General features: G+C 43.9%; 1 protein-coding gene across 1 annotated transcript; it reads left to right on the forward strand.

The window, feature by feature from the left end:
* Positions 1–9310: 9310 nt before the first annotated feature.
* LOC114261797 (universal stress protein PHOS32) lies at positions 9311–14444 on the forward strand. Its single transcript, XM_028202112.2, has 2 exons — positions 9311–10256; positions 14103–14444. The coding sequence occupies exons 1-2, from the start codon at positions 9548–9550 to the stop codon at positions 14129–14131; spliced, it is 738 nt and encodes a 245-aa protein (XP_028057913.2). The 5' UTR covers positions 9311–9547; the 3' UTR covers positions 14132–14444.
* Positions 14445–15804: the final 1360 nt, after the last annotated feature.

The following is a 15804-nucleotide window of genomic DNA, read 5'->3' on the forward strand; positions in this document are numbered from 1 at the left end:
CTAAGCTGGACAAGGTGACTGAGGACCGAGTGAAGAGGGTGAGGGATTGGAGGGAGGAGAAATGAGTAAGGTGGGACGAGCTTGTCCTACTGTCGGTTCTGTTTGCCTTAAAATTGGGACCGTAGCCATTGGGAAGGGGTCCAGAAAGGGAGGAGTTGGAGGTGTAGAGGAAAGCGGAAGAGGAGGAGGAAATGAGGTTGTTCGCGCGGGCGGACAAGTATAAGGAGTCCCAACTGGGGCCTGCTCCGAAGCCGGTCGCGAGAGAGCGGATCCGACCGCGCCCCAAGCCGTTGAGGGAGAAAGACTTAGGCAGTTTTGTGCCCCGACCGCCCCCAGTGGATCCTGTGACGGAACAAGTGAACAAGGAGGGGGATGCTCTGAAGAAGAAGAAGAAGAAGAGAAAGAAGAAGAAGAAGAAGAAGAAGAGGGTGGGGAGGAGTCAAGAAGAGCCTGCCTTGAAGAGGAGGAGGGAAGTGATGGGCGAAGAGACCAGCATGGCCAAGGAGGCAGAGAAGGGAGCAGTGGAGGAGACCTCAGGAAGGGTTGCTGCCCAAGAAGTGGTGGAGGTCGTCCCCACAATGGAGGTTGTAGAGATCACCCCAACAGTGGTGGAGATCGCCCCAGGGATCGCGAGGGTCGCCTGCGAAGTGTAGGCAGAAGGTGGGGCAACTGGCCTTGAGCCAAAGTTAGGAGAACAGCCCTAGGGGGGTCCTGCGGCCCAAGGAGGGGGGATCGGTCTGACGACTGCGATCTACCACGCTTGCGCAGTGGCTGGGCGGCTGGAAGGAGAAGAAGGCCCAGCCAGGGCAGGTGCAGATCACCTGGTGGCGATCGTAGAGGAGGCGGTCGTGCGCTCAGCAACCAGATTCAATGAGGCTGAGCTGTTGAGGGGGTTATACTCTACTCAAATGGAGGTAACCACCTTAACCGAGACTCTGCTGAGAAAGGCGAGGGCTGCAAAACTCAAGGTAGATAAGGCCAAGACGCAGCTTGCAAAGTTGAAGAAGGAGAGTGCAAGTTGGGAGAGTACCCACGTTGATCTACAAGCGGTCAAGGTGGAGTTGGAGAACACACGCCGCTAGGTTGTGTCGCTCAAGTTCTAACTGGCTGGCGAGCAGAAGAGGTTAGATGAGGCCCAAAAAGCCAACGCAGTCCCAGTCGAACGACATGAAGAGGCTATGAACAGTAATGGAGAGCTGGTCAGGCAGAAGGACGAGGCAAACGTGAAGATTGATGGTCTGCAGAAGGAGCTGGAAGGCGAGCGTGCTAAGGCAGTGGAGGAGAAGGAGAGCCTTCAGAAGGAGTTGGAAGCAAAGAAAGCCACAGCGGCTGCTGAAAAGGAGAGCCTTCGGAAGGAGTTGGAGGCAGAGAAAGCCAAGGCAACTGCTGAAAAGGAAAGCCTTCAGAAGGAGTTGGATGCAGAGAAAGCCAAGGCAACTACTGAAAGGGCGACCCTGGATAAGGAGTTGGCGGAGGAGAGGGCTAAGGTAGCCTCTGAAAGGACGGCTTACCCCGATCTGTATGTTGCAACAGTGGACCAGTTCAAGGGATTTGCTGAATTTCAGATGGCAGTGGATGCCGTGGTCGCTAGTAGCTTGGCGAGGGAGGAGTCTGGGGGTCGGGTCCGTCGAGGACGACCGTTGGGGGAAGGACTGAGGCAGAAGTGATTGAGAGCTTCCAGCGGTCAGACTTTTATAAGCATGAAATGGCTGAGTTCTGGGATAGTGGTTGGAAAATGTTCAAGCGTAAAGCTGAGGAGCTGTTCCCAGACTTGGACCTGAGTAGTGTGAAAATCGACGATGACGATGTGGCCCAGACCCCCCTTGATGAGGGTATTGAAGAAGAAGACCTTGTGTCCAGTGAAGAGGAGTAGTTTGAAGAAGAAGAAGAAAGCCTTGCACAGACCTTGTGCGTTTGTGTTTGTTTTGTTTGTTGTTTTGTTTTGAATGGCTGTAATGAACTCATTTACAAATTTATGAATAAATAAAATTGCAATTATGTTTTCATTTGATTGTCTGTGCTTGTGCGATTGAAATGAATGAGGCGTGTGTATAACTCATTGTGAAGTGCAAAGTGGAGTTAAACTTGTAATAAGAACTAAATTTAAGAACTTCTCAGTGTAGAGTGAAATTGAAGTTGTAATAAAAACTCAATGCAGGGTAAAGTTAGGAACTCCTCAATGCAGAGTGAAATTGAACTTGTAATAAAAACTCAATGCAGAGTAAAGTTAAGAACTCCTCAATCCAGAGTGAAACTTAAAATGTAATAAAATTATAAGTTTGTGTTTGCCACACTGCTGAAGTAGATTAGTGGTTTATTGGAGTGGGGCTTGGCTTGTAAGGAAACAAGCTGACTTGTAAGAGTTTGATTGAGAAGAAAATAACCTGACTTGTAAAGAAAACGTGTAAGAACGTCTTTGGAATTTGACTAAGCAAAGAGTGGTGTAAAGACTTGGACCTGGAATTGTGACTAAGTGTGTCTACTAATTCCACAAGCATGAAGTATGCATAGATGGCTTTGACCGAGCCCTGCACGCGTGTTCAGTTGGGGCTAAGCTATGATTCATTGACGTTGTAAGTAACTCAGTTTGAACCTGAAATTGTGGTGCTCGGTCCGGCTGAGACTTGTTATGCTTAGGCTAGCTGAGGCTTGGTCTAGCCGAGTGCTTCATGCTCAGTCTGGATGAGGCTTTTAGTGCTCAGTCTGGCTGAGACTTTTCGTGCTCAGTCTGGCTGAGGTTTTTAGTGCTCAGTCCGGCTGAGGATTTTTGATGCTCGGTCTGGACGAGGCTTTTTAGTGCTCAGTCTAGCTGAGACTTTATGATGCTTAGTCTGGCTGAGGCTTTTCATGAGTGCTGCAATCAAAACGTCATTGAGACACCATATAGATAACTGGGATCTATAAGTGTTGGCAGGGAAAGTGTAACCCAGTTAATCAAAAAGTTACGTTGCGTAAGGGGATATCAAGAATGTGTAAATTTTCCGAAAAGAAAATACAATAATTGAGCAATACAAAAGTAGGAGCTTATTGAAAGTAACGTTTCAGGTGTTCGGCGTTCCATGGGTGGGGGAGGTCTCGACCTTCTATGTCCCGAAGTTGGTAAGTGCCCGGACGTGGTCGGGCTTTCACAACATAAGGTCCCTCCCATTTGGCTGCCAGTTTACCCTTAGTCAGATTTTTGGTGGCAAGAGTTGTTTCTCTCAAGACAAGGTCCCCTACAGCGAACTCCCTTGGTCGGACTTTGCGGTTGTAGTGTGTTCTCATTTTTTGTTGGTATGAGGCCAGTCTGACAGCTGTGGTCTCTCTGAGTTCTTCAATTAGGTCTAGGTTTGCCCGACGGAGCTCTTCGGTTAGTGCTGGATCCGGATGTAAAACCCTGGGAGTAGGCAGACTGACTTCTACTGGAATAACCGCCTCAGCGCCGTATGTTAAGCGAAAAGGGGTTTCCCCAGTGGGAGTCCGAGCTGTAGTTCGGTAAGCCCGGAGTACATTCGGTAGTTCCTCAGCCCAAAGTCCCTTAGCAGCTTCTAGCTTAGTTTTGATGATCTTTAGGAGAGAACGGTTGGTGACCTCAACTTGGCCATTGGCCTGGGGATGACCGGGGGAAGAGAAACATGGTTGAATCTGGAGGTCGGCACAGAACTTCCTGTACTTGGCGTTGTCAAATTGTTTGCAGTTATCGGAGACAATGGCCTGAGGGATGCCAAACCTGCAAACGATCGACTGCCAGATGAACTTGGTTGTGTTTCGCTCGGTGATGGTGGCAAGGGGTTCTGCCTCTACCCACTTGGTGAAGTAATCAATGGCGACAATTGCGAACTTGGTCTGGCCTCGGTCGGTGGGAAGTGGACCGACCAAGTCGATCCCCCATTTGGCAAATGGATAAGGGCTGCAAAGTGTAATCAACTCTGTAGGAGGAGCATAGGGGATGTTGGCAAAATGTTGACATTTGTCACATTTGAGCACGAAATCAGTCGCATCTTGATTGAGAGTTGGCCAGAAATAACCAGTACAGAGTATTTTGTGGGCTAGAGACCTGCCGCCCGAATGATTACCACAAATTCTCTCATGGATTTCCCGCATTACATAGGTTGCTTGAGCCGAATTGAGGCATCGCAGGTACGGTCGTGAAAAACCACATTTGTACAAGACGCCACTGACCAGGATGTAATTGGACGACCGGGCCCTGACTTTGGCAGCCTGCTGTTGGTCATCTGGGAGTTCCCCTGTTGTCAAAAATAGGAAGATGTCGGACGCCCAAGGGATGGGTTCGTTTTGGAGGAACTGCACTTCTTGTAGGTCGGGTGAGATGGCCGGGTGGGCTAGGTATTCGAGGCGGACACCGTGGCTGAGGTCGGACTGGTTTGCAGAGGCCAACTGAGCCATCTCATCTGCCTTGGAGTTTTTCACCCGAGGTATGTGCTTGATGTGGAAGGTATTGAAGAGACGAACAAGGGGGAGTACCATATCCCTGTAAGCCCGCATTGTGTCCTCCTTAGCATCGAATTCCCCCGTAATGTGGCCGACAATGAGCTAGGAGTCGCTGAACACCTGGATGTGGCTGACTCCAATGTCCTTGGCGAGGTGGAGTCCTGCTATCAATGCCTTATATTCGGCCTTATTTTTACTGGCATTAAACAAGAAACGGAGAGCACATTTGAAATAGCCACCCACCCTCAAGGGTGGTGAGAATGAGGCCAGCCCCACTACTTTCCTTGCAGGATGATCCGTTGACGTTGAGAGTCCAAGAATGTGGGTCTTCTGGCTCGGTAGGGGTTGGTGGGGGTGGAGGGGCAGCGGTTGGGGTAGGATTAGTGAATTCCAAGATGAAATCCGCGATAGCTTGTCCCTTAATTGCTGTTCGAGGCCGGTAGGAGATGTCAAACTGATTGAGTTCCACTGACCACTACATGAGTCTGTTGGAAAGTTCTGGTTGTTGCATGACCTTCTTCAAGGGTTGGTCGGTGAGAACCACTATAGAATGGGCCTGGAAGTAAGGACAGAGCCGTTTGGAGGCGGTGACCAAGGCCAAGGACAATTTTTCTAACAGCGGGCAATTCTGTTCTGCTCCCCTGAGAGCCCGGCTGATGTAGTAGACCGGCCGTTGGACAGAGTCGTCTTCTTTGATAAGAGCTGCACTGACTGCGGTGCTTGAGACGGCTAAATAGAGAAAGAGAGGCTCGTCCGTAATTGCTTGCGAAATGAGGGAGGATTGGCCATGTACTGCTTCAACTGCTGAAAAGCCTCTTCAGATTCAGTTGTCCATTCAAAAGTTTGCCGAAGAACTTTGAAGAATGGTAGGCACTTATCTGTTGCGCGAGAAATGAAGCGGTTGAGGGCCGCAACTCGGCCAGTGAGCCTTTGAACCTCTTTAACCATTCTGGGTGACTGCATCTCAATCAAGGCCTTGATCTTTTCAGGGTTAGCTTCAATGCCCTGCTGACTGACCATAAAACCCAGAAACTTCCCAGATCCTACGCCGAAGGCGCACTTCTCTGGGTTGAGCTTCATTTGGTACTTGCGTAGGGTGGCGAAGGTCTCTCGCAGGTCGGTCAGATGATCAATAGAGAGTTTGCTCTTGACTAGCATGTTGTCGACATATACTTCCATATTCCGATCTATCTGATGATGGAAAACGACATTGACCAACCGTTGGTAGGTAGCCACAGCATTCTTCAGTCCGAATGGCATCACACGGTAGTGGTAGGTACCTCAATCGGTAATGAAGGATGTATGTTCCCGATCGGACGGGTGTATCAGGATTTGGTTGTACCCAGAGAAAGCATCCATGAAGCTAAGCATTTGATGACTGGCCATGGCGTCGACCAGCAGATCTATGCGGGGAAGAGGATAGCTGTCTTTGGGGCAAGCTCGGTTTAGGTCAGAGTAATCGACACAGAGTCGCCATTTACCATTGTTCTTGCGGACTAGGACCACGTTTGACAACCATTTAGGGTAATCCATGTTTTTGATGAATTGGGCCTCAAGGAGCTTGTTAACCTCTGCGGCTATAAGAGCATAGCGCTCTGGATGAAAGATGCGCTGCTTCTGGCAGTAAGATCGGAAATGGGGTTCGATGCTGAGGTGGTGAGTTATGAAAGAGGGGCCAATGCCCAAGAGGGGTCAATGCCCGGCATGTATGAATGGGTCCAGGCAAATACATCATTGTGCTCGATCAGAAGGGCGGCAAAGTCGGCCTTAGCTTGGGGGGATAATTGGCTGCCGATCTTGGCAGTTTTCATTGGGTTGGAGGATCGATGAGAATCTCAACGAGCTCCTCCACCGGTTATCCTCTGACCAGCTCGTCCTCATCTCGGACGTCAAGTCCTTCAATGATCATGGCCTCCTTCAGCTTGACTTCCTTGAGTGAGGCGACATAACATTCCCTGGCTACGGTCTGCTCTCCCCTTATTGTCCCGACGCACAGGTCAGTAGAGAACTTTATGGCGAGGTGGTAGGTTGAAGTGATAGCTTGGAAAGCGTTGAGGGCGGTGCGGCCAAGGATGATGTTGTAGGTAGAGGGACAATCGACCACAAGGAAAGTGAGCAACTTGGTAGTCTGCCGTGGGTATTCGCCGATGGTGAAGGGGAGATCGATGGAGCCGATGGAGGTCACCCGGTCGCCAGTGAAGCCGACCAAAGGGGTTTGGAGGGGAGACAGACTTTCCTCCCCAATCTTGAGCTGGTGAAAGCAGTTGAGGAATATGATGTCTGAAGAACTGCCGTTGTCAATGAGAACCCGTCTGACCTTATAATTGGAGAGGAGGGCAGAAATGACGAGAGGGTCATCATGAGGATAACGGATGCCTGTACAATCGGCGTCCGTGAAGGTGATGGGCTCTGTCCACAACTTGGGCTGTTTGGAGGGTCGGTCTAACGTGGCAACTGTTTTGTCTGAGCCTTGCCTTATCTTTCTGAGTTCTGCCCTCTGAGCAGAGCGGGATGGTCCCCCACAAGCAAGACCACCTGAAATGACTTAGATTTCACCAACTGGCGGAGGGGGATTACCTGGCGGCCGAGGCTGTTGTGGGAGGCGATCATGGCCTTGGTTAGGTTGGGCTGGCTGCCGGGGTGGGGTGCGCCGGCGGTTGTTTCTGAGGGGCTCGGTTCTTTGCCTCTGTTGTGGGCGGGTGTCCGTGAACCGGCTGAGACGCCCTTAACGTATTAGGGTCTCGACCTGATCTTTGAGGTTGATGCAGTCATTAGTGTTATGGCCATGGTCCTGGTGAAAATGACAATATTTGGACTGGTCTTTCTGATTGGAAGAGGTTCGTAAAGGTTGGGGCCGTTTGAGGGGGTAGTTCCGTTGGATCTGGTTGAGGAGTTGTTCCATAGGAGAATTAAGGGGGGTGTACCACTCGAACCGACCGGGCGGTCGGGCTGGTGCCGACCGGTCAGCGCGGGGGGGTCGGTCTGTATAGTGGGGGGTTTGGCTATTATACTGGGTGTTTCTAGGTTCTGAGTCTTTTCTCTTTTCTCTGGGGGTCTGGTTTTTAGCTATTGGATCCTGCCGGGCGGCTAGTGAATCTTCAGCATTCATATATTTCTGGGCTTTGAAGAGTAGGGCTGCCATGGAGGTCGGGGGGTTTTTGGAGAGGGAGAAGAGGAAATCGGACGATCGTAGCCCGGCCATGAAAGCCGTGAGGATGACCTTGTCATCGTTTTTCGCTACTTGCAGGCTTCGGTGTTGAAGCTGGTAACGAAACTGCGCAGCGACTCTCCTTCGGTCTGACGGATGTTGAGGAGTTGGGTTACCGAGCGGCGTTGGCGCTGGGCTTCAATGAAATGGCTAAGGAATGAGTCGCTGAGATGCTGGAAAGTGGAGACAGAGTCTACTGGTAACTGGCTGAACCGCAGTCGAGCTGACCCCTTCAGTGTCACGGGGAAAGCCCGACACATGATCTCGTTAGGGAAGGCATGGAGGATCATGAGGGTACGGTTGGTCGACTGGGTCCGTCGTACCATCAAAAGAATCAATGGTGGCCAGCTTGAACTTGGCGGGCAGAGGTTTGTCCTGGATAGAGGCAACGAATGGTGAGTTTGTCGTGGTAGAGGGTTTATGCTGAATGTTCTACATGACCCCTTGGAGTTGGAGCTTCATCGCTCGGAGTTCAGCGTCCCAGAGGGGAATGTTGTCACCACGGTTAGTCAAAGAGGGCTGGACGGTGCTGGCTTCTCCTTCAGGGGCTGGTGCCACGACCGACAGGTGTGGGGGTGGAGGTGGTAGATTTATATGTGGGGGAGGAGGTTGCAAACCTTCCAAGTTGGGTGGATAGGGTTGCGGAACAGTATGGCTCGGGGCTTTTTCTTAGTTGGGTGAAATATCTGGAGGTGGTGGAGGAGGCATCGGAAGGTTTCTTTGGCGTAAAGCATTTATTAGGGCTTGGTTTTGCTCGGCCATGCGATTAATGCTGTTGGTAAGTTCGATAAAATACTGCGGTGGGTTGTTTGGATTGGGGGGGTCGGCCTGATGACCGGCATCATTATTGTGAGAAGCCATGGATCTAGTCGTGACCATACACTTTCATGGGTAGGGGGAAAAGGTTGTTGTGATAGGGTCTCCGGCGACAATGAGCACAACTGGTGCGCGGAGTAAAGTCTTTCCCACAGACGGCGCCAACTGATGATACAATTTGTTCCAGTGAATGGATCAGACTGGTTCAAGCTCCTCAAGCCCACGTCCAAATGATCAAGCCCACCGGATAACCTGCAAACAAGTTTTATGGGAAACTGGGTAGTCCCCCAGTGAACCCTCCGACGAGCAAGTTAAGAAGAGAAGTAGAGTGCAGAGGGAGAGATTAGAAATAGAAAAGCTTAACCTTCTTCTTGTCTTCAACGTTTGCTTATATTCTTTGGTAATCGTTTCGCTGTCCCTTCCGACTTGACCTCCTCGCCGAAAGTCTATGTTGTATCTTACCTTGTTCAGGGTAAGGGGGTCCTGTTCCGACGGAAATGTGTTGTCGTAATAAATGCTGTGATGGGTTGCATTAATGGTGATGTGCAGTGGCAATAATTTTGCAGATCTTTGTCTGCTGATGTGGCTCGTCCTTCACCTGTCATGTGTCTGAATGTCATTGGCTCTTTATGCTATGTTGGATTTCAACTGTCCTGGACCTCACCAGCTGAGTTATGTATTGGACTCCAAGTGATGGGCTTGGGGTGTTCATAGTGATTCATAGCCTTTATGAACTTGTACATGTCAAATTTAGTCATAAAAATTGTATAATTATATTTCACGTCAATTATAATTTATTATATTTTTAAATTATTTAATAAAAATTTATAAACTTCACGCTCCCTATCAATCATAATACGGAAGCCAATCATAATACTGGAGCCAAGACGGACCAATAACTTGTTCATTTATTGGCTTCCTCTTTCAAATTTCTTCTCCTAACCACCCCTTCCTCTTTAAATCCTGTCTCTCTCTCTCTCTCTCCCTCTCTCACAGTGTTATCACCTCACCACTCTTAATTACTAATAATCAAAGATAGAATCACACAATCACCAATTAAAAAAAGGCATTGCCAACCCAACCGCAGGCGTTATGAACCCACACCACCAGCACCCGAAGCCGAAGCCGGAAGCTGACCTTCCGACGGCTCACATCCCTCCGTCGTCCCCTTCTCTCCTCCCTCTCACCCCCACCGCCACCGCCCACCGCCGCGTAGCCATCGCCGTTGACCTCAGCGACGAGAGCGCCTTCGCCGTCAAGTGGGCCGTCGACAACTACCTCCGCCCCGGCGACGCTGTCATCCTCCTCCACGTCCGCCCCACCTCCGTCCTCTACGGCGCCGATTGGGGCGCTATCGATGTCGATCCCAACGACGACTCCTCCCAAGAGTCTCACCAAAAACTCGAAGACGACTTCGACAATTTCACCAGCACCAAGGCCTCTGATCTCTCTCAACCTCTCGTCGAAGCTCAAATTCCATTCAAGATCCATATAGTCAAGGACCACGACATGAAGGAGAGGTTGTGCTTGGAGGTCGAGAGGCTTGGATTGAGTGCGGTCATTATGGGGAGCCGAGGGTTTGGGGCCTCCAGGCGGACCAGTAAGGGACGACTCGGAACGGTTAGCGATTATTGCGTGCATCACTGTATTTGTCCGGTGGTGGTGGTTAGGCATCCCGATGAGAAGGACGGTGGCGATTGTGGCGGTGGAAGTGTGAGGAAGGGGGTCGGAGTGGAGGTGGAGCTACATCCAGTTCCGGAAGAGGAGCAGGAGTATCATGATGCTGATGATGAACAAAAAGGTTTGCAATTTTTTGAATTCTAATAGATAATTGTTCTACTTGCATTACGATTTTTTCAATCAATTTTTACTTCAAGTAATTCTACTTCAATTTGTTTACATCTTAGGAAAAGTGAAACAATTAGGTGTTAGAGTGTGTTGTTGTGTGGGCTAGCTAGGATTGGATTGCAACCTAATTGGAATAAGTTTTGACTTCTGAAGAATGAATTTACTTGAATGACAAGTACGAAGTTTTTAAAGGTGGATTCATAACGCAAGACACTCTTAAAAAGCGTGTCCAACACTTTTTTTCAATGAGACTTGATTAATAATGTATGTTCATAATATTAGACATTTTATAAACACTTCTCGGACATTTTGGCGACACTTTTCAAATCATTCAAACCTGACCTTTGTGATGAATCTTTTCATAGTGACAATGTTTTGTATTATTTGGCATGCAATTTATTCACTTTAATATGTTTTGGAATGCTTAGAAGATAAATGCATCGCGTGTATTTTTATATTTTACAATTGTCTATCATTATTCAGATTGTAATTGTTATGTGAATGATATTTTATATTTAAGTTACAGTTCTTTCTCAAAAGATATTTTAGTCGTTTGAGAGTTTCTATTATTTATTTGAATTGTGTTGTGCTCACATTGCTTATAATTCTCAGCCTAAGAATTATAAATACTTCTAAGAAGGTGACGTATCCGTATTGTATCCGTATCGGATACTGACATTCTTTGGACACTTCTCTGACACTCTTCAAAACGTGTCATATCTTTTAATTTTTTAAAAAAATCCGGACACTCTTTACAGACACTTGAAGGATACATGTGTTTATCGATTAAACACACGTGTCTATCTATTAAACACATGTGAAATTAATTATAAGTTTGAACAAAACAACTTACGATACAATAATAAAACAAAAAACATATAAATTTATAGGAAGTAGTGTCATATTGCATTTTTTATTATTTTTGAATAATATATTCATATATATAATATATAATAAATATATAAAATTATATATTTCATGCGTGTCTCCCACGTGTCGTATCTTGCATTTTTTAAAAATTAGCATGTTAGCGTGTCCATGTTGGCATAAGTATTTCTAAATGATTTGTATACAAAGAATACATTTGATTATATGATAAACCTAACCCTAAGACTAAAAAGGAAATAACCTAAAACGCTGCCATATATACACCTACACAATCTCTTAGAAAAGGAAACACTGTCATATATTTACACCTATACAATCTCTTAAAAAAGAAAATACTGTTATATACATAAACCTAACCTAATATTTTCACAGACGTATCCGTGTCGCGTCGCGTCGCGTGTCCGTGTCTATACTTCTAAGTTCTCAGCCATTATGGATGGGACTGGTAACTTGTAAGGGTTGTAGTCATGAGGTCCTAACCATTATGCGTGACATGACATGGCATCCCTCCTTTTCCCTCCCCTTTCACACACGTGCGCACATGCACACACAGATGTGGTCATGTTTCCTTTATTTCCTTTACTTCTTGGCTTCTCCTTTCTTTTAGAACTCCATGTGTGGTCTGGGTTACTTTATTAGTGCTCTCAGGTGTTTACCAGATCTTATGGAATCAGCCTGGTTGTGGCTAATTTTGCCACAATAGCTTGATGCAGGAGTATTTAATTGGAACTTTAGGCTTCAATCTATTTTAATGAGATTGGTTTGAGCTTTTCTACTTTAATGATTTGTTTTTGAGCTTTTCTACTTTAATGATTTGTTAATGATTATCGAATCTATGAGGCATGGAAACAGACACAAGATACAACAATTTCAAAAAAAGGTTAGAACACGAAACATGGTGGGGATACCAAAAAATATTTTTATATATTTTGTTTGCCATGTATATATTACATTTATAAACAAACAAAATTAATGAAAACTAACACTAATTTATCATTTAAAAAAACACTAAATCTTAATTGCGGAATCATTGTTCTAAAGCAGAAACATCACTCTTAGTAGGAATTTCCTGCAACTAAGATTTGTGGTATTGTTGTTGCAATGCTGACTCGTGAACGTTGCCATTAACATAATTAATTCTCTAAATATGTGATGCTTTAATGCTAACTCTTTCGTGGTCCTTTCTCATGCTTATGGATATCTTAAGAAGTATGGATACGGACACGGACACGTCGACACATTAATTTTTAAAAAATGCAAGACATAACACATGGGGGACACACATGAAATATATAATTTTATGTATTTATTATATGTTATATATATGAATATATCATTCAAAGATAATAAAAAATGTAATATGACACTAATTTCTATAAATTTATATGATTTTTGTTTTATTATTGTGTCTTAAATTGTTTTGTTCAAACTTATAATTAGTTTCACATGTGTCCAATTGATAGACACGTGTGTTTAAGCAATAGACACATGTGTCCAAAGAGTGTCCGAGTCTTTAAAAAAAATTTAAAATATGACACGTTTTGAAGAATGTCAGACACGTGTCCTAAGAGTGTTCAATGAGTGTCGGTGTCCGACACGGATACGTTACCTTCTTAGAAGTGTCCGTGCTTCTTAGTGGATATACGTGGACTGTGGTTCACCTTAGGTTTCCCTGTACTGGTTATGGTTTCACCAGTATAATTTGCCTAATATTAACCACTACTGAATTCCTTTACAGTGAAAAGAGAATAATTTTTTGAGTCAAACCACATGAAAAATCTTGCATTTTTTATTTGGGGATCTAAACACTTCAAAAAGTTGTCAGTCAAAAAAAATGAGGTCTTATTGATTCTTGTTCTTGGTATTATATGTCACTTGTTAACAGATGCTTGAATGGTAATTAGTGCAATGTAAAGATCTTCTTGATTCAGGTGAACTGTTGACAATGGAATAAATTTATATATTCATAATATCCATTTAAAAGGATTCTGATTTTTCTAGTTTCTAGGAATTGGAGAGTTGTGTATAGAATGTGATATACTTTTTGCTCTTTTTGTTTCTTCCTTTTCCTTTTTTTTTAGGGGGTGGGCTTCATGTCCTCCTCTCGTTATATATATACTTCATCATTTTCTTTAATAAAATTTCATCTGTATTGTTGATCAAAAAACATAAAAAAATCTACAGCATGTTGCATTTCTTTCTTTTTGTCAGTATCTGTGTTGATTTCTCATTAGAGGCAGCATGCTTCATAGTGATAGCCTGTGACCTACTTCAACTCTGTGGTTCATGCCTAATGTGAGTCTTCTTAACCCGAAAGCATTACACTAATGCTGCTTGAAACTGTTTTGAGTTGCAAGAATATATATATAGGACACCTGTTTTCTGAATGAGAATTCCGAACTACGAATGCATATAGTAGTCACACTGATGGTTTCCCTTTTTTTAAAATTTTTATTTATTTATTTTATGCAATGAGTCAATTCTATTTTGTTTAGCAAATGAGATAGAACAGGACCCAACATTGGTTTGAATTTCAGATCTACATATAAATGAGGCTGTGTGTTTTACCTTCTTTTCTTTTGCAATCTCTTTAAAACTTTTGATAACTCTTGGGAGTTTGAGAACAGAAACCAGTAGTTCTTATGTCATTCATGTTAAATTGATTCAGAAGTTCAGAGATTACACTCACTGTCTAAGTAGTTGTTAATAGTCCCAGGGAGGTGTTATATTGGTTTTAAGACCTCAAATTTTGTAGTTGCCATGTGTATTATTTTGTAGATTGTTGTCATCTGATTTCATTCTTCATTTGCTATAACCAAATAGTGCTTAAATTCATTTTGTACCATGATGTAGTGTTTGGTTTGATACTGATTCCGTATTTGGAATTTTTTTTTTAAATTTTTTTGTGCAGAAAGTGATGAAGGTGATCATAAGAAATGAAGGCTGTTGGGAAGCAAAGAAATTGAGAATGTGATCAAATTTTTTGTCTTCAAAAAAGGGCGAAAAAGAGAAGAGTGGGTGGGGGTGGAGAGCGTTGGGCAGGGGTACTTTTATGTCATGTAAATTGTTCGTTTACATTATTGTTGTTTGACTGTAATGTGTGCTCTTTCATCTCTGCATCCTGCCTAATCGCCTTCTGCACATAAAAAGAGTATTGGCTGATTGTTAATGAACTACGTTGTGTCCTTGAGTTTTTATACTTAAACCCCATTCAGCTGCCATCTTAATAAAGAAACCAACCATGCGTTTGTTTTATTTTGCAGTTCGTGAGCACATCTTAGTCTTTTACTTTTGCTTGTGGAATGTGTGTGTGTGTGTGTGTGAGAGAGAGAGAGAGAGAGAGAGAATTCAACTTTCCTGTTCTTTTGCTCAACAATTTGAAGCCGGAGGCTGGAGCTCCAATACTCAGGAGCTGCCAGTGTTGTATTGCTGATGATGATATATAGAGGTAGGTGGTCTAAGTTCACCTATTTAATTTTTCTAGCATTCTCAAGCTTGTAGATTAGGAAGAAATACTTGTACCTGAGAGATAATACTGAGTGTAAACATAAATATGGTAGGCATATTTAGAAGTTCCTGATGTAGGTGTGTAGGTTCATCTACTGATACGTTGCCCGCCACCAACCGTGAAGTTGATATTTATCATTTTTTTTTAAAAAAATGAAATGATATCTATTAGTTGAAAGCAGAATATCCATAATTTTATAGCTGAATGCATATTATAATGTTGTGTCATTGGAAGTTAAAGGGTCATAGTTGGTGCTTTCCATTGTGCATATGGAGTTAATATATGTTTATAGAAAAATTACTTTGTAGAACAGGTCCAGTGATTAAGAATTGTTGATTACTGTTTGGTTACAAATTAAGACTTAAAAGAGCCAACTAGAACTGAATTGTTTTTTTTTATTTATTAATTTTAATAGGTAAAACACAAAGGGTTGTTATGAAGAATCAAAATCTCTAACCTTTTCATCAGGTTACACATCCACATTCCAGCTGAGTTGTTACAACTCTATGTAAAGTTTACGCTAGTTTTATGCTTTTCACATTTCTTTTATTATTGAAAATTATAATATAAAGAATTTGCTATGTCTTTGCTATTTTAATAAAAGCGTATTTGAAAAATGTTTTTAAAATTAAAAGTATGGTTGTGGATTTTTTTGAATGTTACAATCAACTTTTTTGTTGAATATAGTGATAAATTTTATTTAGAGTAGCAGACTCGTTTTCTCGCAATTTCGCTTTGGTTTTGCAAGAATGATAATACTCTTTTAATATGAAAGCTCTAAAAGAGCACTAATGATGTAAAAAATTAAAAATTGAAAAAAAATTAAAGCCAAAACATTACATCATATGGGATCCACACACCAATTAGAGCTCTTAATTTAGAGCTCTTAATCTTTTTCTTGATTTTGATTTCAAAGTTTTCACAGTTTGATTGGGTTCTTAAATTTCTAGAACTATAGGAATCGATTCTTGATTTACCTCAAAGCCAGGCCAGACCAAACCAATTTGGTAAGAATATCTGCATCAGCCTCAACAAATTTTGAGCTAAATTATAACACAAAATTCACTTTTGTATTTTAGCTAACCTACACACTCTATCAAACTCT

The sequence above is a fragment of the Camellia sinensis genome, chromosome 7 (genome assembly GCF_055761805.1).
Source record: "Camellia sinensis isolate YWXY chromosome 7, ASM5576180v1, whole genome shotgun sequence".
NCBI lineage: Eukaryota > Viridiplantae > Streptophyta > Magnoliopsida > Ericales > Theaceae > Camellia > Camellia sinensis.